General features: G+C 41.8%; 1 protein-coding gene across 3 annotated transcripts in view; it reads right to left on the bottom strand.

Annotated features, from left to right (window-relative positions):
• Itpr2 (inositol 1,4,5-trisphosphate receptor type 2) overlaps positions 1–24,081 on the bottom strand; it is a 436,608-nt gene that overhangs the window by 70,607 nt on the left and 341,920 nt on the right. For all 3 annotated transcript variants that reach the window (XM_052719262.1, XM_052719263.1, XM_052719264.1), the window contains 4 exons: positions 19,286–19,478; positions 17,544–17,669; positions 11,109–11,284; positions 3,795–3,959 (listed from right to left, as the gene is read on the bottom strand). In XM_052719262.1, the coding sequence (XP_052575222.1) occupies positions 3,795–3,959; positions 11,109–11,284; positions 17,544–17,669; positions 19,286–19,478 (660 nt within the window). The remainder of the gene's footprint in view (positions 1–3,794; positions 3,960–11,108; positions 11,285–17,543; positions 17,670–19,285; positions 19,479–24,081) is intronic.

Raw genomic sequence — 24,081 nt, forward strand, 5'->3', positions numbered from 1 at the left:
TCAATTATGGGACTCAACATGAAGAGGACAATTTTATGAGTCTGGTGCCATAGAAAATGTTTGAATTTAAAATATTTGGACAGTGCAGACACTCTTCCTTACTAAACCAGTATGCAAATGAGGACACAAATCTGCATTTCTTTATACTTATACTTTTGAAAGCAGAACCACAAACAAAAAAGGTAACTGCTTTGCCAGTTCCTTCCCTCTAAAGGGTTACTATCCAGTCTGTCTTTAATAGGAAATCTACACAGCAATCCAGAACTCAAGCACATGTCTGCTACCTGCAGCCAGTGCTGGGAACCATTGCTACATTATAAAACTGAAGTTATGAATTAGCAAGTACATGTTTTATTATACAGAAGTAGTTACAAAAATAAAGTTACATTCATGCTGTGGGATGGTCTCTATGTCAAGTGTGTTGCTGATTGGTCAATAAATAAATCACTCATTGGCCAGTGGCCAGGCAGGAAGTATAGGCGGGACAAGGAGGAGAATAAAGCTAGGAAGTGGAAGGCTGAGAGAGAGACACTGCCAGCCACCATGATGACAAACAGCATGTGAAGATGCCAGTAAGCCACAAACCACGTGGCAAGGTATAGATTAATGGAAATGGATTAATTTAAGCTGTAAGAACAGTTAGGAAGAAGCCTGCCACAGCCATACAGTTTGTAAGCAATATAAGTCTCTGTGTTTACTTGGTTGGGTCTGAGCAGCTGTGGAACTGGCGGGTGACAAAGATTTGTCCTGACTGTGGGCCAGGCAGGAAAACTCTAGCTAAAAATGGCGCCCAATGTGTTGGCAAGAGTTTCCACCTAAAACCTGAGAAAAGATTCTAAAATGGAGCTAAAAACAGCTTCCTAATTATCTCTCTCAAATGAGCGGCAGCTGGCAGTTTGAGCTACTTGTGGGTTCCTGGCATGTGCACTCGACCTGCAGTATGGCAGGAATGAGGCCTCTGCAAGTGGCACATTAAGCTGCGTGGTGGATTTAGCCTTTGCTGGTACAAAACAAAAAAAGAGGTTTCTGGGCTACACACTGCTTGGATAAAAGCATAGACCCACAATAGCTCCCAGAGCTGGTGGAAAACGTACCACCGCCATGTTGGGAAGCTGAGGTGGGTGGAGCCAGCAGCCACAGTTGCTGCAGTTTAAAGCAATAGATTCACAATGAGACAGATTTAGATGTAATAGTTTACAATGTGTGTATAAGATACGTAGACTTGAAAAAGACAAAAAAGGTGATATATACAGTTATATTAACAAATACATAGTTTTAAAAAATAAAGTCTTTAAGGAGACAGTAAAATTAATATAAAAAATAAGCCATGTAAAGATGAATATTACACAGAGAATCTGGATTGTGTTGTCCTTGGGATTTTTAACTGCAGAAAAACATTTGATTGTAAAAGCTGTTGAGTTATGCCAAGATGTATATTTTAAAGATACCTTGACTTCAAAATTTGGATGTAAGGATGTGTTGCTTTGGAAAGGAGACTCTGCTTTTGTTTCCACAGAAAGCAAGAGGCTATGGATTTGTTGCAGATTAAGATACATCAGGTTTGACCAGCCAAGACCCCCTGAAAGGTCTCTGATGACACCAAGGCCCAGATGATCCAACATCCAGAATGGCTTGAAGGCAACTGGCTCAGACAATACAGCCTCATGGACTATTCCATAATCCTAAAATTTTCTTTGTGTCCCCATAAGATACAGCGCCCCCCCTCCAGCAGGAAGGAGTAAGAGAAGCTACGCCCAAATTCCCAAATTATATGTAATTTTACTTTGTTAAGGTTAAAACCTTCCTTTTTGAAAAAAAAAATTAGAAAAGGGGAAGTGCTGTGGGATGGTCTGTATGGCAAATGTGTTGCTGATTGGTCAATAAATAAATCACTGATTGGCCAGTGGCCAGGCAGGAAGTATAGGCGGGACAAGGAGGAGAATAAAGCTGGGAAGTGGAAGGCTGAGAGAGAGACACTGCCAGCCACCATGATGACAAACAGAATGTGAAGATGCCGGTAAGCCACAAACCACGTGGCAAGGTATAGATTTATAGAAATGGATTAATTTAAGCTATAAGAACAGTTAGCAAGAAGCCTGCCATGGCCATACAGTTTGTAAGCAATATAAGTCTCTGTGTTTACTTGGTTGGGTCTGAGCAGCTGTGGGACTGGCGGGTGACAAAGATTTGTCCTGATTGTGGGCCAGGCAGGAAAACTCTAGCTACACATTCATTTTCAGAAATGTCCAAAAATGTTTAAAAATGAATCCCATCTTCAAAACTGGAAAACCCAGGGTTTGTGGTTGTGTTCTTATGTGGAGATGAGAACCAGAACTTGGCTGGGCTAGAATGACCAGTTAGGTGTGTGTGTCCTTTCAAAAGCCCCGGTCTGCTGTGGACCAAGGGTTGCACTGTAATCACAGCCTGGCCAGTCATTGCTGTGCAGAGCCTGTCTCTAGGATACTGGCATTTGATGAGTCAAATTCTTAAAAAATTCACTACTTTGCTCTCTGTTTATCTCTTGGGAAGTACAGCTATTATTAGGAACAAAGTCAATATTCTTCAATAAAGATGAATTAATTGTCACAAACTCAACCTCTAGACTGTCAATGTTCTGGCGTCTTCAACCTTTTAACCACTTAGGGTGACATAAAGAGATTTTATTTTAACTCAGTAGGGGCCAGCGTAGACAGCGTTCATAGTGATGAAATGAGAAACTGCCTCAAACAAGGTGGTGGGTGATGAGTGACACCCAAGCCGGTCCTCCGACTTCTGCCTGTGCACGGTGGCATGCATGTGCCTGTATTCAAACACCACTCACAGATTTAAACGTATATTTTTATACAACTGTTTTCCTCATTCGTGACTATAAAGCAGTATAAATGGAGAAAGGAAGATGGCCTTTGGGGCGAGGGCATCTTTAAGAAGGACGTATGGTTGGGTGTAGTGATGTGCAGGCACCACCCCAGCACAGGAGGCTGAGGTGGGAAGATTGTGAGTTAGGGGCCAGCCTGGGCTACACAGTGAAGCAATTCATCTCTCAACAAAAACAAAAGAATCTGAAAAAAAAAACTGTCTAAAGATTTAAAGATACATAGCTAAGCTTAGCCATGATGATATATACTAACGATGGTGACACAAGCTAACAGTGGTGATGTAAGCTAAAGATGGTGGTGACATCATAACTAACAATGGTGACATAAGCTAACGGTGGTGACATAAGCTAATGGTTGTGACAAAAGCTAATGGTGGTAACATACATAAGCTAAAGATGGTGGTGACATCATAAACTAATGATGGTGACATCATTAACGATGGAGACATAAGCTAAGAAGCTATACTTTAAACAGATTACCCTTTTGCTAGGGTGGCTTTTGTTCCTTCTCATTTTGCTTACATGTCACTGTAATGATTAATGTAACATTTGATACTATAAACCAAAGATAATGATTTTAGCACACAGGACCATACATCCTTATTTGTCCCCTACGTAGTTGGATAATGAATTGAGTAAATATTATTTGGCTGAAAACCCAAAGCAGCTTGTCGTATGAAGCCTGGGCCAAGAGAAGAGGGCAGGAGGTTGCTTGCTTCGCAGCAAATAGAACTCCATTACCCATGTACTTCCCAGAGAAAAGATTAAAAATGATAACCCATACTTCTCCTAGGAAATTCCAAAAACAACGTAATTTGTGCCTTGCTAAGAAAATAAAACAAACAACAAAACCAACCAACCAAAAGGCTAAGGTGTAAGAGGGGGCATCATGTGCTTAGCAGCAATTGTCTCTACTCACCAGGAAGCTGTAGAAGAACTCGTGAACAAAGAGACCAAGCATGCAAACCAGGACATACGCCACATGGTAGAGAAAGGCCATGTCCAGGATGACCGCTCGATAACCTCGGGTGAATGTGCCTCGGTTTCCCACAAAACTCACCAGGAACACGATTTTATTGCATAGCTAAAGGGAGGAGAAAGTGGGATCTTAGTGCTTCAAGGTCGTCTACAGAAGAAGACTGTGAAGAATGAGTGCTGCTGAGTCTGCGGATTCCTTTCTCGGTGTCCTCTGTTGTTTCTCAGGCAGTTCACAAATGCACACGTAAACCAACACAGAACTGGCTCCCTTTGTAGCTCCAGAGAGAATGACAGACCCTAGTCTGCCACCAATACAGACGGGGTGAAAATCTGGCTTTTCCTTATTCTTGGACAACCTAGTTCTTGCCATGGGAAGTCTTGATGGTTTCTGAAAACCTGCCATAAAGAGGTCTTACCTCACAGACCCCTCAGAAACCCAGATGACAACACTACAATGACTCTTCAAATGTTCCTTAGGTACATTTTTATATTTGTGCCTTCAGGAAAATAGGATGCTCTTTGCAACACTGATTATGTATATTATACGCTCATACACACACACATATATATATTACATACATATACACACATGCATGTTATCAAACTTGAGAGAGTTCCATCAACATCCTGAAGTCTGAATCAATACAGAAAAAATGAAAACCTGGAAATGATTGCATGTTATGAAGGTCCAATCAGACCAGCAACACAGCCACTAACGGCAGACTCTTCCTCCATTTCCCCAACTAGCTGTCCATCCTCTCAATAATCAATAATCTCAAACCCCTTTCACACTCTTGTCGACAATGCCAGCAGTGGTCAAGCAGGAACCTTATTTTGCTGTTCAGCCATTCACGTTCTCACTCAGAACAGCTAAGACATGTTGGAGACTTCAGAGTGACTGCTCAAGAGCGAGTCTGATAGTAAAGAAAACTGCTCAAAACCCAAGCAATGAACATACAGCAAAGGTCCTGTGTCCGGCAACAAGCTGAACAAGGGTGAGGACGAATGTCTGGCAAAGCAACATCCAGCCATTCCTCTGAATTGCTTTTGAGGGACCCTGTTCAAAATTACACAACTTACCAACTAACCTTGACATGCCTACCCAGGCTCATCAACATGATACAGAAGGGGGTTATACAAGAATAGAACTAAAAACCTCTTCACAGGGTAAGCTATATGACGCAGACATATGGATTGAGTGTCATTTCTTGATTTTCTAGGATGAGTTACAAAATATATACAGGAAAACTATAAATCAGGCACATTGGAGAGTAATAGACTGAACTAAATTCTCAAAATGATCAATAAATTTTAGTTACAGAGTGTAAAAGACAAGATGCATTTCTTGGTCATGCTAACATGAAAAATAAAAGAGATTTGCTTTGCTTGTTTGCCAAGATGGCATTGCATGACCCTTGACCTATAGCTGGGTACATATGCTTCTGTTCTCTAGAGCAGTGGTTCTCAACCTTCCTAATGCTGTGACCCTTTAATACAGTTCCTCATGGCAGTGACCCCCAACCATGACATTACTTTTGTTGCTACTTCATAACTGTAGTTTTGCTACTGTTATGAATCATAATGTAAATATCAGATATACAGGATATCTGATATGTGACCCCTGTGAAAGGGCCAGTTGACTCCCAAAGGAGTTGTGACCCACAGGTTGAGAACTGCTGCTCTGGAGACATCTGGAAGTGGAGTGAGGCTGATGGGTGCTGTGGCTTTTCCATGTGTTCACACAGAGTTCAGAGATGGAAATGGTCCTTGTGTTTAAGGCGTTTGTGCCAGGGACCACTGCTGAGTGTCCTTTGGGCTTATTGAGGACTCTGTCTCTGAGCAGAATATCTAGCCCTCATTCATGTTATTACTATGGGAAAATATGGCCTATTTTCCAAGAATAAATTGTGAAGTAGAAAAACAAAAGACTGTCTGCTGATGTATTGACAGGTAAACTCACGGTCTCTAACATCGTCACCATGTTTTCATCAACCGTGGAAATCAACCTTTTCACTGAAAAATGAGATGATGTAATTCAGTAATCTCCAGGTAGGTGGTGTTATACCTTAGGCAGGATAAAATCTTCAGGGCACTACATAGATCAAAATTTACATACAGTCAAATATCACCCTGAAGTCTTTTAAACTCTCAGCAGAACAGTATAACAAACAGGCAGTGTGAGTAGCAGCACCCACGACATTCAGCACAGCCTCAGAGAAGCTTTGTATTTTGACAACTGTATGCCAGAAACAGCGGCATCTGGTGACCATATTAAACAAAACATTGTGTATGTGTCTCTGAAAGAGATCAGAGGAAAGGAAGTTCAGCTCAGACTATGTAACAGAACTTAGGTGCTGTGGGATGCTCTGTATGTCAAGTGTGTTGCTGATTGGTCAATAAATAAATCACTGATTGGCCATTGGCTAGGCAGGAAGTGTAGGTGGGACAAGGAGGAGAATAAAGCTGGGAAGTGGAAGGCTGAGTCAGAGATACTGCCAGCTGCCACGATGACAAACAGCATGTGAAGATGCCGGTAAGCCACGAGCCACATGGCAAGGTATAGATTAATGGAAATGGATCAATTTAAGTTATAAGAACAGTTAGCAAGAAGCCTGCCATGGCCATAGTTTGTAACCAATATAAGTCTCTGTGTTTACTTGGTTGGGTCTGAGCGGCTGTGGGACTGGCAGGTGATAGAGATTTGTCCTGACTGTGGGCCAGGCAGGAAAACTCTAGCTACACTTAGGTGTTTAGTGACTGCATTGCAGAACTCAGTCTCCAAGTTAACAGTGGCGTTCGGTCACCTGCGTAACTACAGACACACAGCTAAGAACCCCACCCCATTCAGCTGAGCACCGTGGTAACTGTAACAGCCCAGCTCACTACTAAAACCTTATTTGCTTTTCTTTTGTGCAAAGTAGGGAGAACAAATTCTACCATTTCACATTAAAATAACTGTGAGAAAGGCTAGCACCATTAAGTTATCAGATTCCCAGACATTATTAGAAAGGGGGGTAAGTGTGGTGGTTTGAATAAAAATGGCCCCCAGAGGCTTACAGGGAGTGAGGGTATGGCCTTGTTGGAGTAGGTGTGGCTTTGTTGGAGGAAGTGTGTCACTAGGGGTGGGCTCTGAGGTCTCAAATGCTCAAGCCAGGTCTAGTGTGACATTCACTTCCTGCTGCCTGTGGACCAAGATGTAGAATTCTGAGCTCCTTCTCTAGCACTATGTTTGCCTGCAGGCCACCATGCTTCTGCCATGATGATAATGGACTAAACCTCTGAATTCTAAGCCAGCCCCAATTAAATGTTTTCTGTTATAAGAGATACCATGGTTATGGTGTTTCTTTACAGCAATAAAACCCTAACTAAGATAACAGTATAAGCAGGATGTCTTTATAAGATGATAAAAGATATCTCTCTGTGGAAGTGGAAGCCACACTCTGTGGGAGTGTGGCTCAGTGGTAGAGCACGTGCCTAGTATGCATGAGGTCCAAGGTTCAGTTCCTAGCATCAAAAGAATATCTTTACTGACATGTACTGTGTTCTTCTTTATTACAAATAATCTAAGCCACAAAGATAAATGGAGTGGCTAAGGAGGATATAGCATTCATATAATGAATCAGAAATCTCTTTAAAAACAGGAAATACTACATCTGTATAAATGAGGTTTGCAAAAATGTTCAATAATGTGAACAAACATTGTGGTCCTAGTTTTATAGAATGTGCCTCTGTATATTTCAGAATGTTAATTTATACCAACATTAGCTGAAGATGCCACACTGTGCATGAGAAGAAAACTGTGTAAGATGTACTTTGCAGCACTCAAAATTACTGAATTTTCTGAGACAACTGTGACAGGAAAATCTAGCTGAATGTAGACAAATTTCAAGCTTTACAAATAAATTCAATTTTATCATAATAAACTAGAAACTGATAAATTCTGAAGTCTTCTATTATATTTCCTTTCTCATAAAAGAGACTTTTCATATCTACTTAACATTATGAGGAACAGAGTCTAGAGACAAGCTACCATGTGAGCTAAGATGCAGACACATCGTAGTGGCAATATGTGGTTGATATATTGTGCACTCCAATAAACTTACCTGGGGTCAGAGAACAGAACAGCCACTATATTAGACATAGAGGCCAGAAAATGGTGGCACACATGCCTTTAATCCTATCACTTGGAGGCAGAGATCCATCCGGATCTCTGTGAGTTCAAAGCCACAATGGAAACAGCCAGGCATGGTGACTCATGCCTTTAATCCCAGGAAGTGATGGCAGGAAGCAGAAAGGTATATAAGATGTGAGGACTAGGAACTAGAGTCTTTTTAAGCTTTTAGCTTTTAGCAGCAGTTCAGCTGAGATCCATTTGGATGAGGACTCAGAGGCTTCCAGTTTGAGGAAACAGGATCAGCTGAGAAGTTATTGAAGTGAGGTTAGCTGTGGCTTATTCTGCTTTTCTGGCTTTTCAGAATTCACCCTAATACCTGGCTCCCGAGTTTTCTATTAATAAGACTTTTAAAGATTCATGCTACAGCAATACTTTCTGATTAATTAGTGATCTGCATATCAGATACTTGGTAAATGGTAGATGTTATCACCAATGTATCAATATAATAGTTACTGCTCTTTTCTGGATCTTCCACACCAGGATTCTCAACTGATCTCAGCAGCCAGATGAGGGGAGCCCAGTTGTCCACACCTTACTCCAACTGACAAGAAGGGTGAAATCAGAGGTTGGCTGATTTATATCTGAAGTCTCAAATTCCATTTCTTGTTATGGATAAACTGTCAGGCTAATGTTTTCTTTTGTTTTTTCTATTCTGATACCTATTATTTCAGCAGTGACAGCCTCACCTGCTACACAATGCAAATGTCTATGTACAAATTAAATTATTTAGTATATTAATTTGTATTATTAATAATATATAATTAATACTAAGGTACACAAATAGAATTAAGGTTCTTATTTGATGTCTCATAAGTAAAGATAAACAAGGACACTTGTGTAATAAACGTATGTGAACAGGGAAAGTACATAGTAATTCACTAAGGTAATTTTATTAATCTGTGATAGCAAACACGACTATAAATATATAAATATAAACTTTTCTACTGACATTGCAGTAGTATCAAATTATAGTAATTAAAAAGATTTTCTTTGGTCAAATGACCCCAGGCTGGTGGTAGTGTCTAGCTGAGTAACATGTTTTATGCTATTGGAACACTGGAAAATTCATGGAATTAGTAAGACAGACATGTCTATATGCATGATACTTTCTTATAAAACAGTTAAATAAAAACTTGGCTTTGGTAGAGAGTATTTTTATGGTGGAAAGATTCTCACTAAACCACGTGGAAATTATTACTTTATAGTGTCCTCCAAGAGCCAGGAAAAGAATGTGTTCAGTTCACTTCCACCCAAATATCCAAATGTCACTCCTTACCTGTCTACATATTCTTGGTCCAAAGATTAAAAAAAAAAAAACAGATAGAAAGAAACAGGAAATGACACATAAATTCTATACAGCAAGCTGTACACCGTCTACCTCTCAGTGCTCTAGACATCTATCATATTATGTAAGAGGTACAGAGAACGTTTGTTATTTTGGGCACAACTCTGCCAGGCTCTTTACTTTCTTAAACTTAGATTTTTCTCATTTAGTCAATGATCAGTTTATGAATAACATCTACTTTTTCAAATAATATGATTTCATGCTGAATATGTTTTCTTGAGAAATGAAATGAGCCAAACACAGAGGTGTAGACAAATTTATACACATTCATGATGATTCTCTAATTATTTTGGCTGATTATATAACAACATTAGCTTATTTTAAAAGCAAAGAGTACAATCTTAGGTCATCCCAAGAATGGGATGGAGGGAAATGGAGATGGGAGTGAGCTAGAAGGAATGAATTGCATAGCACCATTGGGATGGGGAAGAACAAGGGCCAGATCACACAGAAACATGGAGATGGGGATGAGCAAGGACTGGATTCATGAATTAATGTGATAGCTCAGCCCCTAAGAAACCCAGAGAAGTTATTTGGTAATTTTCACAACCCTCTACTCACAAATGTTCCTTCTGTACACTTTCCTTCACTGGTGGTAACTGAGAATTTGGTGTTTTGAATATTCAATCAACTGGGAGCTTTGGAATACTGTCCAACATTTGAAGATTATGATAAAATCAAGGTCAGAAACACTGAAAACACAGAATTGATTATATTGTCTCATCTTGGTAGTCCTTAAAAGTTGGTTAACTAATTTATTTATTTCCAATAAATATTGGCCACTCATCCAATCATTCACTCATTAGTTATTTATTAAAAATACTTACAGACTCCCTGTGATGTCCCAGGTATGTAATTATCAATCACTATTCTCAATAACTATATAAGGTAGTATAGGAGATAATCCCAGCTAAGACACCAGAATATAGAACACTGAGTTAGAAACCCATTGGAAGTTACAGGCAGTGCTTTAGATATTGACTGTGTAGATACAATAACATTTATGAAATTTCTGACCATTTTTCATCAGTTTGATGATTTATCTTTTCTTCATATCCATTACAGATATACCTTGTCTAAAAGTGTCACAGAGTCCATTCAAAATTTTATTTTTATTTTTGTTTAAATTACTTCTACAAATCTTTCATTGGCTTCTTGGCATTATACTTCCAGCTTGTTCATTCTACATTTAAAACTAACATGTCACAAGGCATTCTCTTGCTCTAATATACTAAAGTTTGGTGGAAAAAAAAAACTCACCCATGCCTTTTATAAGTTTATAGGATTTTCTCATATAAAAGGAGCCCAATTTTGGACCTTATTTTTTGTCTAGCAGTCTTTTCTCCCCCACTCCTAAGTCATTTGATAGAAAGTACTTCTTAAATTCTACTGAACATAATTTAATCTTTTGGGATGATTTAGAACCCACTTTCAGATGTTAACAACGACTGGGTCATTTTTTTGAGTAATGGGAGGTCTGTTACAGAAAGAACATTAAACCTGATGAAATGGACATCAGAACTGGGTCACACCACAAGTGCTACTTAAATCAATGTGTTACTCATATTTTTGTTTTTCTCTCTAAATTAAATCATGCACAAATGATACTCTAGTTAATGTATATTCATATCAAACCAGAATTCACTGTATAAACATGAATAAAAGCATATAGTTAACTATATTTATACTTAGTACATCTAAATTCCATTAGATACTAAGTTAAGCAATGTACTTACATTAGCAGCACCAAGAAGTATGAGTGTTGGCCCCAAACCAATGGTGTATATTGATCTGAGCATGACAGACACAAGGAATGGCCGGATACCCACAGGTTTGGAGAAGAAAAACAGCACAGATGTGCAGATGGCCACTGCTATCCACAGGAGGACGGAGAACAGTGGGGAGAGTGTACCTGGAAAAGATGGAGGGGTTACTCATCACCAAAAACACAGATAGGAAACACTAAACTCTTAAATGCAAACAAAGCCATGGTGCACTGAATCTCAGAACAACCTAGTCAATGCTCTACTACAAGGAAACATTTCAGAATGCATTACTCTTCAGTACATTTCCAGAAGACTTGTGTACTGATTTCAGGATAGTCAATTGTTATGGGATAATCTTTTTGTACACTGTAAGGATGTGTCTCTGCCTAAGGCGCCTTCTGATTGGTTTAATAAAGAACTGAATGGTCAATAGCTAGGCAGGGGAGAATAGGCGAGATTTCCAAGGAGAGAGAAGAACTCTGGGAAGAAGAAAGGTGGAGATGCCAGTGAGATGCAGAGCAAGTCAGAAATACAGAATGGGAGAGAGGTAAAAGCCAAGTGGCAGGATATAGATTAATAGAAGCATGTTAATTTGAGTTATAAGAGCTAGTTGGGAACAAGCCCAAGATAAAGGCCAAGCTTTCATAGTTAATAATAAGTCTCAGTGTCATTATTGGGAGGCTGGCGGCCCCGACAAGAAAGTCCCTACTTGAATTGGACAGACCATGATAACTGATCATGGACTCCCAGTTTCCAAAACAGGGAACTAAATAAACATTTGCCTTATGAAATACCCAGAATCAGGCATTTTATTATAGCAATATTTTTGATGCTATAACAGCTTCCAAATAAACAGTGATTAAAAGAAGGTCATGGAGCTGGAGAGCTGGCTCAATAGTTAAGAGCACTTGCTGCTCTTCCAGAGGACCCAGATTCAATTCCCAGCAATGCCACAGTGGCTCACAACTGTCTGTAACTCTAGTCCTAGGAGATCAATTCCCAGCAATGCCACAGTGGCTCACAGCTGTCTGTAAGTCTAGTCCTAGGGTATCCAACATGCTCCTCTGGCCTCCACAGGCACCAGCTATGTACATGGTGCATGAACATACATGCAGGCAAAACATCCACACACATGAAATAAATAAATAAATAAAAATGTAAATGATTTTTTAACGACTGGGAAGAGAGAGCTCATCTTCCTCATCATCAAAATGGATAGCCTCCTTGCATTTATTTTGATATTGGCTTATCTATGCTCTGCCTAGCAACAGCAAGCCCAGTCACCATCTGCCTTGATTTGACAGCTCTCCCAGATCGGTACAGGGAGCGAGCCTTTGACATTCCACTGTGTGTGTAGACTCTCAAGTCTCCATTAAAGCACAAACTCTACAAGGGTGCAGAGCAGCCCTAGTGTGTCTTGCAGCAATATATCAATACTTGTTTATCAAGTAGACAAAATATGCTCAGGGAGTTCATACTGAGCAAGTAACTAAGTATTTATTAATCCCCAGGTGGTACAGATGCATCTGACTTTCTACATGGGCTCTGGACATCCAAAGTCAGGTCCTCATCCTTGTGTGGCAGTCCCTCTGCTGACCAAGCCGTTTGCTCAGCCCCCAGCTTTGTTCTTTAAAAAAATTATTTTATATATGTTCTTCATATATGTGCACAAGTGTGTGTGTGTGTGTGTGTGTGTGTGTGTGTGTGTGTGTGTGTGTGCGCGCGCGCGCGCGTGTGTACGTAGGCTGACTGAGGCCAGAAGGAGATGTTGGATTCCTTGGGGTGGGTTATAGGCATTTGTGTACCACTCTATGTGGTGCTAAGACCCAAACTCTGCTCAGATAACAGCAAAGCATTCTCTTAATTGCTAAGATGTCTCTCCAGCATCCCCTAGCTTTGCTTTTAAGTATGCATTAAAATTAGCAACATCTTCATGGAACATTTCATAATGTTCTGCCCATCATGTGACTCATCAAGCTGATTCATAAATAAAGTCTGGTATGATATTCTGGAAGGCTGAGATTTGGCACAAATACTGGTGACAAATATTGTCACCAGTGCCAGATGATTTAATCACCTTTACTCTGCCTCAGATGGGTAGCTTCCTGGGCTCTCCCTTTGATATACCAGAAAGTGCAGCCATGCACCTAATTCTGGGTGTTTTGTCAATTTTACAAGTAACTTGTGAACTGTCTAGCATGAGACCTTGCACGCAGCTTACTGCTAGGTTCATCTGTGTGGAATGAGAAAAGAAGATGAACAGTTAGTTATTTAATGTGGTTAACTGATGATGAAGTCTGTAAGCATCTGTGAGAACCATCAGGTTAGCTCTGACCTGATGATTCATGCTTTGGAAAAACAATAAAAACTCTCGGCACTCCAGAGACAGGTGCTCTCAGCAGTGTGGTGACTCATGCCTGTATCCAAACACTTAGGAAGCTGAAGCAGGAGGACTGCTGTGAGTTCAAGGCTGGCCTGCACTACATAGTGAATTCTAGGTCAACCTGGGCTACTCAGTGAGACCCTGTCTCTCAAACAAACAAATAACCAAAACCCAAGCAGTACAAAGCACTATAGCCAATCCTTACCCACCAAGTGGGAACTCTTTCTCTTAATATTCTGCATGTTTCTATTAATTTTTCATAATAAGCCTGTATTATATTTAATGGGAAGGTATTTTTTAGGAATTCCTGTATACTTTCCAAGATCTTAGATCTTAGGTCTTTTGTAAAAGAAAATTCAGACAGTCAGTTCTACTCTTGTCTCAGAGCCCTGCCTCAGGTTGATTTGTTCATGGCTTCTTGTCCAACACAGCTGTTTCTCACTCCTCATCCTCCTCTGGGCCTGGGCTTCCAGTGCAGACTCATTCGACTCTGGTAGCTACACCCAGGTCCAGACAAAGTCGACATTCGTCCATAAATTCCTTGCTGCTCCTTGGTCTTGTGCTTTTCTCATTTCTTGGTCCTTTAACTAGATCATGAGATCCTTGAGGATGAAACAGCTTACTAATCTTAGCATCTCCCAGCCTAGCATGGTCCCTAGCACACAGTGGTATCCATCAATGCTTGTGAAACTGAATGAATTGAAGTCACCTTGAAGAATCTTACTTTCCTTAGCAAAAATGACTGTGAGGAAGAATTATACTCAAATTGTGAAAGAAAAAAACCTCCCTCTATATTTTAAAATGACATTCTATCTTGGGATAAAAACATTCTTCACTGACTAGTCTTCTGGGTCAGGTCAGTTGGCATGGCTGGAGAAGGCCCTAGCATCAACAGACTCCACAAAGGCCTGGCAGTTAAAGGGGAGTCTCCATCTGAAGTCAAGGTGGATGCTGTCTCTCGGGGTGCTCGTCAGAGAGGCAACATCTCCCTTGAATCCCTTTGTGCCATCATCCCAAGTGATGGATGTTGTTCTCTAAACTAACGTTGTAACCCACATGTGAGCAAGACCGTTGAGCACAAGACACTCCTAAGAGCCCAGGGACACCTCACCATTCACTGTACCTGAAGGAAGAACAGCCCGTGCCTCTGCTGGCCCCTTGCCATGATGGCTCTGTGACTCTAAAGTGGCTTGTAGTAGGGTCCAGGGTGGGAAAGTATGGCCCATGTTAACAGAGGTCGATCTCTGGCCTGAAATTTCCAGGTGATTTCACGATTGCCTTCCCTGTCCAAAATGATGCCACCATAGGAATAGGTAGAACCCTTTTTCATTTTTTAAATTTTACTTCAAAGCTCCTTAAGACTCAAGCAATAGTTGCAAAAATAATGGAAAAACCATCCTGCAGACCCTTCATCTAGATCTGAATATCAAAACTTTGCACGATGAGGACCATGGTAGTTAACACCAGGAATAATACTGTCTGTCATCTACTCCACCCCTCTGTCTTTTCATTTGAACAGTTCCTAATCTTCGTCTTTGGTAAGCTTGGTAGCCGTGTGGAGCACTGGCCAGCCACTTTGTACAACGTCTCTCCTTCGGGGTGTTCTAAATTTTCTTCCATTCATTCCCGTCTGTCCATTGCCACATGTTCTTCTCAGGCCATTGTGACAGGAGGCACATGATGTGGCTGTGTCTCACTCATGATTACTTAGTGGCTTCTCTGTGGTACAGTTACTCCTTTCCCCTCTGTAACTAGTTAAGTATATGAAGGGTAGATACTGAAAACGTGATATGTTTGTGTTTTTCTTCATAGCTACCCCTTCCTTTTAGTATCCATTGAGGACTACAACTGGCCAAATGGTGACAAGCAATTTCTATCACTCTAAACTCACTTAACTGGACACCAGCATACAGAGCACCCTCTTCTTACTCTTCCTGCAGACCTTGGCTTAGTTTTGTTCTGTGTCTTATAGTGTATTGCTGTTGACAATTATTTTTTCTCAAAAATTTCTCAGACCTGTCTGCTGGGAGACCTTTCTAGTTGGACCCTATCATTTTGTATGTTCCCATCATTTCAAGGCACTTCCTAGAATAATTTTCATTTTCATGCAACCCATCTTCAGACCATTTCAGAGTAAGCCTGGAGAGCAGTTGCTCAGCCTGACTGAAAAACTCCAGCATAGAGAACTGTCACCATCACTCAGCAGTTTCCTTCCCTGGACCATCTTACAACCACGAGCATCTACCAAGTGGTGCTATATCCTCAGTCTTCCCAGCTATGCACAGTGTATGGCTGAGGCTGAGATTGCACTAACCTCCATCAAGACTTTAACCTTATTCATAAGTTGTCAGGAGATAACTCACCCAAACTGTAATCGTGTGACTCAGGCTCATCATGGGGTTCTATACTGCCCACATTCTCATGCTCTGCCTTCCCTCTAGGAAGCACACCCACACTCTAATAGCCTAAGACTGAACATCCATCTTGCTACTACCATTGACTCAGAAGGCCTTTTCAAGAGTGGTGTCTGCATCTGTCCCAGTCGCCAGGCTCCATGAAGCCCGGGGCTCTGCTTCCTTCAGAGGCTGACAGTCTCCTCTGGGCTTTCCTTGTTTGTCAGTCAAATGAAAGCATGGTGTTAGACAATTTCCAGATCTGCCTCCACCTGGAAGATTCTATGCCTCTCTTTACTGGGACTCTGTCATGTATCGCCAGTGGTCTGAGTGCAGGTGACATGAATTTATCATTTTATGATGGAGCTTCTCCTCTCAAGAGTAGTGTCTTGTATCACCCTCTGTATCAAGGTCTCATTACCAGAGAAGCCCAGACCAGGGGAGAGAAAGGTGTTCTCACTTCCACCCACACGGTGGACGTACGTGTGCTTGCTGCCTTTCTCCTGCTGTGCAGTCACACATCTGCCCTGCTGTCTGAGATCCCGCCTCAGATGAGCTTTCCGAGACACAGCAAGCTCTGCCTGTGCCAGCGCAAACCGCAGCCAAGACGAAGCCAACACAAGACGTTGACACCTGTGGGCCCTGACGTAGGAACAGGAAAACAAGCTGCTCTCGGGCTCCATCTCTTCTCTTTGCCTCCAGTTCATCTGAAATTTGCTTCCTGTCTGTTGCTGCTATGGTACCATCTCTTATGCCCCGGCCCTCGATTGCAGTGACAATATTTACCTTGTAACAACTACTCTTTGTTAAACAGTCAGGACACCATTCTACGTGCCCTGCTGACAGCATCTCATCAACCTAGCATCCTACAAGCAAATGTGCTCTGAGGGTGCTCGGAGGTTATTATTTGCTGATTTCTCTCATCTTGGTCTCCAACTCATTCTAAAGTGACTCTCACATGTATCCCACACCTGTAACCAATTTTTCCAAAGCAATTTGCCAAACCTAAACAAAATGTTTCTGAAAGGCCCACCCGATTTCTATGGAATTTCCCACTTCACATCGAATTTCCCCCATCTTGGCCTTTGTAAAAACTCATGCATTACCAATTTAACAACACCAATTTCATAGTCAATATCCTTCATTATCCACCATTACAGTCTGTCTTATGCTGTGTATTTCTAAGACTAAGATTATGAATATTATAAATACACAGTATTATAGAATCAAAATGTATATTTTAGATATCTTCATTACAAAACCCTCAGACAAGACAGAAAGTAAAATGCAATTGTTACTATTTCATCAAAATGCTTGGGCATAAGACTCACATCATTGAGATAAGACAATATAAAACACGTTCCGCCACACCAGTTAGGTTGAAACACAAGCATGCCATTTCATTTTCCAGTATTTACCTCTAATAGTTGTGCTATATATGAGCTTTCTGTAAAACAGCACTTCTACTGGCCGGTTTTCTGTCTACTCTACTTAATATGTCTATACGTGCAATAAATATAGAAACTATTTAATGAGAACTACGTGTCTTGGTTTTAAAGCTGCAGAGAGTTGGTGAATGGAATCTGGACTTTCTCAGGTGTCATCACGTGCAGAAACAGAATCACTTGCCTTCATCACCATCATCCCCAAATGGATAGAAGAGAGCCACAGCCAGGTTGATGAACACGGCCAGGTTGAAGGAGATGCTGCCCCAGAGGGAGATGTGCCTGGAGAACCAGAACAGGGCGGGGTTGTCTAGGAAGCAACAAGTAAAGGGTGAGAATGGTCAACATATGCCACGGTCCACACGAGCCCCGCTAAGCTAAGAGTGTGTGCGACGTGTCTGTGAATGCCACAGAGGCGCATCTGAAGTGACTTGTCTAGTTTTGGAAAGCTTATTGTAAGACTCCAGATGGGGAAGGCATTTTCTACCATGTTCCTTTTCCATCCTTCAATAGTGTTGGCAAAGGTGATTCTGCAGTAAATCCCTTGAATCTGGCCCATGCAGATTAGGGAGAAGGCAGCTAGTGGGCCTGGGGCCCCTTTTACCGAAGGGCATATGCATGTACGTGCTGTAGGAGTTGGTAATACTAATGGGCAAACTGATCTTATCCTATGATGTAAAGCCAGAAAAGTCAGGACTGCAGACCCAGGTGTGCCCCCACTGGAAATGCTCATACACTCACAGTTACCTGAATGTTGTAGAATATTACCTCAAGGTGTGTTACTTTTGTTTATGCTCTGGAACGTTTAATGATACAAAGATGTGTTTGATTATAAAATTTAAAATACAAATGTCCACTGGGAATTATTTTAAGGTTTGTTTTTTATTAAAAAAATATTTGTCATAAAACACAGATCCCAGAGTCACAGTTTGTTATCAAATTAACTTTGAATTAATTTGAGTTTGTTATTCAATTAATTTTACCTGAAGAAAAATTAATGTTTTTCAAATATCTCATAAAAACTTTTAATATTCCATATATATTAGATGCCCAATTTTTTTTTCTGAGTTCTATGTGGTAAAATTCTAAAGCGCAAAAGTGTCTTAGAAAACTAAACCTGCATGACATCATCTTAAACCCAAAGGAGCCTTGCCCAGCTCTGCTCACACTCCTAACTGTTTCAGTAAAGAGCCTCGAAAATTGAATGGTAAAGTATAGGTAACACACATGCCTGACTGTCTGGGAAAGCCTCCAGAGACAAGAAAGATCTAATATCAAGAGGTCCTCAATCCCCCCTCAATTTTTGTTATTTAAGAAAACAACCTAATATGATTTAAAAGTTTAAAATTAAAAAATATTTCAAACTTCAGATTCACCATGGTGAATCTGAAGACTCACACAGAGTCACAGATGGAGAGGAGGGGAGAGGGGAGGGGAAGGGAGAGGGGGAGGGGAGAAGGGGAAGAGAGGGGAGAGGGGGAGGGGGAGGGGAGAAGGGGAAGAGAGGGGAGAGGGGGAGGGGGAGGGGAGGGGAGAGGGGAGTAGAGAGGGGGAGGGGAGGGGAAGGGAAACCTATCTAACCACAGGACACTGAGTGAGAGGCACTGATGCAGATGTTGCCCCAGGCCATGCACTGACTGTTGAGGGCAAGCATTCAGTGCAGGGCTTCACACCTGCAGCCATCCAGCAGCACAACAGTGCAGCTGCAGCCTTGCAGTTCATAACACATTAAAGAGCAGGCTCAGCAGCTGCAGGCCATCTAATTAACCTGGGTTTTCTACATCCACGGAGCTGTAGACGGCTCAGCTCCAGCGACAGCAGGGCTTACACTCTTCAGCCTGCAAGTGATTTCAAGGACATTAAACTGACGCGAAATCCAAATCATTATTTAGATAAGCTGGGCGGGGCTCTGCACCTCGCACTCACTTCTGATCTTCTTCTGCCATTTCATCTCGTTGTAGAGGTCCTCTGTTTGCTGGAAGAAGTCGTTCACCTTGCTTCCCTGCTCATCCCTCTCTGTGGTGTTGAACACACGGTACTTGGACTCCCGAGTGAGGAACTCACAGATATTGGGGACGGGAAAGACAATCTGCTCCATCGTCCTGTCCTGCCGCACAATCTGGAAATGATCGGCATTTGTTTTCAGCCATTGGCACACCTCAGTCTTGGACTCGATTTTGAACTTCCTTTTTCTTAACGACTACATTTTGTTCTTTGACAATTTCATACATGCATATAATACATTTTGGGCACCACCACTGCCACCCCATTATTTCCCTTCTGCCCCTGATGCCTGCTTCTTCATTACAGGAAGAATGCCTGTTTTCATCACTCTCTGGTTTGGGTTTGTTCCCCACAGATTTTGAGTAGAGCCCTCTGCGTGACTTCCAGTTTTGAACTATCCAGAAGCACCTGGTGGGCTCACTAGTGGATATACAACTGGATTCCACACCTCCCTAATTTTTGGTTTTAGGATAAGGTTCCTAGTTACCTCTAATTGCCAATTTGACACAGCCCAGAGTCATCTGGAAGGAAGGCTCTGTTGAGGAACCCCCTCCATCTGACTGGCCTGTGGGCCTCTTGATTATTAATTGATGTAGGAGGATCAAGCCCACCATGCCAGCACCATCCCTAGGCAGGTGGTCTTGGAATGTGTGAGAACACTAGCTAAGCATAAGCCCAGGGGAGCCCGCAGACAGCATTCTTTCACAGCATCTAGTTCAGGTCCCTGCTGTAATGTCTCCCATTGCTATACTATGACCTGCAGATGGAAACCAAATAAATCCTTTCCTCCCCAGGTCGGTTGTGGCAAGACTGTTTTATCATGGGAACAGACACGAAACTAGGACAATGAGTTTATGAATGATAATAATCCAATTATGAAAAAATGAATCAGCTGAGTGACCTTGAACCTAGTTCTTAAGAATTTGTGCCCTGTTCTCCCTAAGAGGGGCTCTGGGAGACAGGTAACACACTTGGTAGCACTGTGTGTCCTGAGTTCTCTATATACAGAGAGGCATTTTATCTCTACAGTGTTTCCTACCTACAGTGTGGCGTCCAACGTGGTGGCAAGAGTTTCCACCTAAAAACTGAGAAAAAAGATTCTAAAATGGAGCTAAAAACAGCTTCCTAATTGTCTCTCTCAAATGAGCGGCAGCTGCCTGTTTGAGCTACTGGTGGGTTCCTAGAGTGCGTGCTCGACCTGCAGTATGGCGGGAATGAGGCCTCTGCAAGTGGCACATTAAGCTACATGGTGGATTTAGCCTTTGCAGGTACAAAACAAAGAGGTTTCTGGGCTACTTGCTGCTTGGATAAAAGCATAGACCCACGATAGCTCCCAGAGCTGGCGGTAAACCACAGCCATGTTGGGAAGCTGAGGTGGGCGGAGCCAGCAGCCACAGCTGCTGCAGTTTAAGGCAATAGATTCACAATAAGACAGATTCAGATGTAATAGTTTACAATATGTGTAAAATATACGTAGGCTTAAAAGAGACAAAAAAGGTGATATATAGAGTTATAGAAACAAATACATAGTTTTAAAAAATAAAGTCTTTAAAGAGACAGTAAAGGTAGTATAAAATATAAGCCATGTAAAAATGGATATTACACAGAGAATCTGCATTGTGTTGTCTTTGGGATTTTTAACTGCAGAAAAACATTTGATTGTAAAAACTGTTGAGTTAAACCAAAATGTATATTTTAAAGGTACCTTGACTTCAAAATTTGAATATAAGGATATGTTACTTTGGAAAGGAGACTCTGCTTATGTTCCCACAGAAAGCCAGAGGCTATGGATTTGTTGCAGATTAAGATACATCAGGTTTGACCAGCCAAGACCCCCTGAAAGGTCTCCGATGACACCATGGCCCAGATGATCCAACATCCAGAACGGTTTGAAAGCAACTGGCTCAGACAATACAGCCTCATGGACTATTCCATAATCCTAAAATTTTCTTTGTTTCCCCATAAGATACAGCGCCCCCCCTCCAGCAGGAAGTAGTAAGAGAAGCTACGCCCAAATTCCCAAATTATATGTAATTTTACTTTGTTAAGGTTAAAACCTTCCTTTTTTTAAAAAAAAAAAAAAAAGGGGGGGGGAAGTGCTGTGGGATGTTCTGTATGGCAAATGTGTTGCTAATTAGTCAATAAATAAAACACTGATTGGCCATTGGCTAGGCAGGAAGTGTAGGCGGGACAAGGAGGAGAATAAAGCTGGGAAGTAGAAGGCTGAGTCAGAGAGACACTGCCAGCTGCCACGATGAGAAACAGCATGTGAAGATGCCGGTAAGCCACGAGCCATGTGGCAAGGTATAGATTTATAAAAATGGATTAATTTAAGCTGTAAGAACAGTTAGCAAGAAGCCTGCCATGGCCATACAGTTTGAAACCAATACAAGTCTCTGTGTTTACTTGGTCGGGTCTGACAGCTGTGGGACTGGCAGGTGAGAGAGATTTGTCCTGACTGTGGGCCAGGCAGGAAAACTCTAGCAACATACAGTGGGGTGTTTTGAATGAGCCATGCCCCTCATGGGCTTGTGTATTTGAACACTTGGTCCCCAGTTGGTGGCAGTTTGGGGAGGTTGTGGAATTTTTTGGAGGTGCAGCCATGCTGGAGAAGTGTGTCACTGGGGGTGGCTTTGGGGTTTTATAGCCTTGCTTTCTCTCCCCAACCCTCCTGCATATGAATAAAATCTGACCAGCCAGCATCATGCTCCTGCCACAGTGCCATGCCTCCCTGACTGACGGACTCTCCCTCTAGAACCTTGAGCCAAAACAAACTATCTCCCCCCCTAAGCTGGTTTTGATCCTGGAACTGGAGATATGGATGGCTGTGAGCGGCCCCGTGGGTGCTGGGACCTAAATACAGGCCTCTGTGGCAGCAGCCAGTGCTCTTAACTACTGGGTCATCTCTCAGCCCCTTTATGTGCTAACTTTAAAAAAACAGTTAGAATAACAATTGTACTAACTACTTAGATATATTTGGTATGGTAGGCAACCACATGAAAAGAATTTTAAAAGGTTTACTTGCTCCAACAGTGTCAAGAATTTTTAAAAAATTCTTAGGGCTTACTAAAGAAAAAAGCTGTGATTAGATAAGCCAAAATATTCAGTCCCTGCATAAAATGACATGTTTAATTCTGGTTGTCACATTTTACAAAGAGCGATGACAAACCAGAGAAACTGCTGAAGGAAATGCATTAACTGAAGGAAGCCAAATATGGTTAATTTTCCCTCAGATTATTCAACAAATGCTTACTCAGTCATTAGCTGGGAGCACTGTGGTACTGAAAGTGAAGAAAACATGAGGATCCCAATATAGAAGGAATTGGATTTAGAGTCATGATGTTATTTAAATGTTAGCATCAAGGACTGAGGAGATGGCATGATGGTTAAGGCACTTGCCATGCAAATGTGAGGCCAGAGCTCGGATCTCCACAAACCCACTAAGTGCCGGGTGGGTGTGCCAGCCTCCCTGTAATTCCAGCCTCAGAAGGCAGAGCCAGGGGGTCCTCAGAGCAGACTATTCAGCAAGACTGGCTGTATTAGTGGACTCTGGGTTCGACTGAGCAAGCCTGCCTCTGTGAACAAGGTCAGCCTTGGGCCTACCACCCTGAGGGGAGCAAACACTGGGAATGGTGGAAAATTACAATGGTCTACTATGACCTCTTCACAGATATATAGTCTTTCCAGTGACCAACTGATTACAATTGAATGTGCTTTCTTTTGAAGAAGGGAGACTCCTGAGAGGAGCTGAAGACTCGTGAGAGGAGATGAAAGTGAGATTTGGACCACGGGGAATTCTTTCTTGGATGGTGATTAGGCGTAAGCCCCTTCTCATTTCCCAGGGTCCTTAAACTGATCACAAGCTATCATTCTCATCAACACATGGGTTCTGGCCAGCCTAATCTGCCACAAGCTGCTGCGGCATGTTGCTGTTTACATATGTGAGCACAAGGTCAACTTTTGACATGAAGTGATATTGCTTAATAATGCTCAAAGATTTGGCAAAAATAAATAATAAAGCATAGAAATTACCCACCATAGAGCAATGCTGCCTCTGATATATTCTGCTAAAAACAAAACCATCTACCAGAATGAATGGATGTGCTGTCGTAAGTCAGGAGTGACAAGCATCCACCACTCTACTCCCTTCTCCCTGATTAGTTCTGCCAAGAAGCATCAAAAGATATCCCAGCTAGAAGTGACAGCCAGATGGGTCCCTGGAACACCTCCTGATCTGCCATCCAACATTAGGTAAAGTCTCATTTGTGGGGCAGGGAGAGGGTAGCCGTCAGGCAATCAAAGTGCAAACAGCTAACTCTTTTGAGTATATGATACCAATATGAAAATTCTGTTAGTGCTGCCCATGTTCTCTAAGCTTTCACATACTTTTACTTTTCGGCACTATGTAGCTCTGGCTGGCCTGGAACTTGCTAAACCAGACTGACCTGGAACTTACAGAGATCTGATTGCCCCTGTCTCCTAAGTGCTGGGAGTAAAGACATGCACCACCAGACCTGGCTTCAAATACTCTGTTAAGTCATCATCTCGATCATAAGAATCCTCCACAGGTTTAAGGCACAGGTTCTCTAATAATTATGTTGTCTCTAAAATGTGACTGCTCTCCCCGATCGCTTCTGTGACCCAAATGAGAGAAAAAATTTACTTTCTCCATTTCAAAAACATCAGACGAGTTCTGGTGAGAGAAAAGACTTCACCAG

This window comes from Peromyscus californicus, unplaced genomic scaffold (genome assembly GCF_007827085.1).
Source record: "Peromyscus californicus insignis strain IS unplaced genomic scaffold, ASM782708v3 Scaffold_6__1_contigs__length_162567912, whole genome shotgun sequence".
Classification (NCBI taxonomy): Eukaryota; Metazoa; Chordata; class Mammalia; order Rodentia; family Cricetidae; genus Peromyscus; species Peromyscus californicus.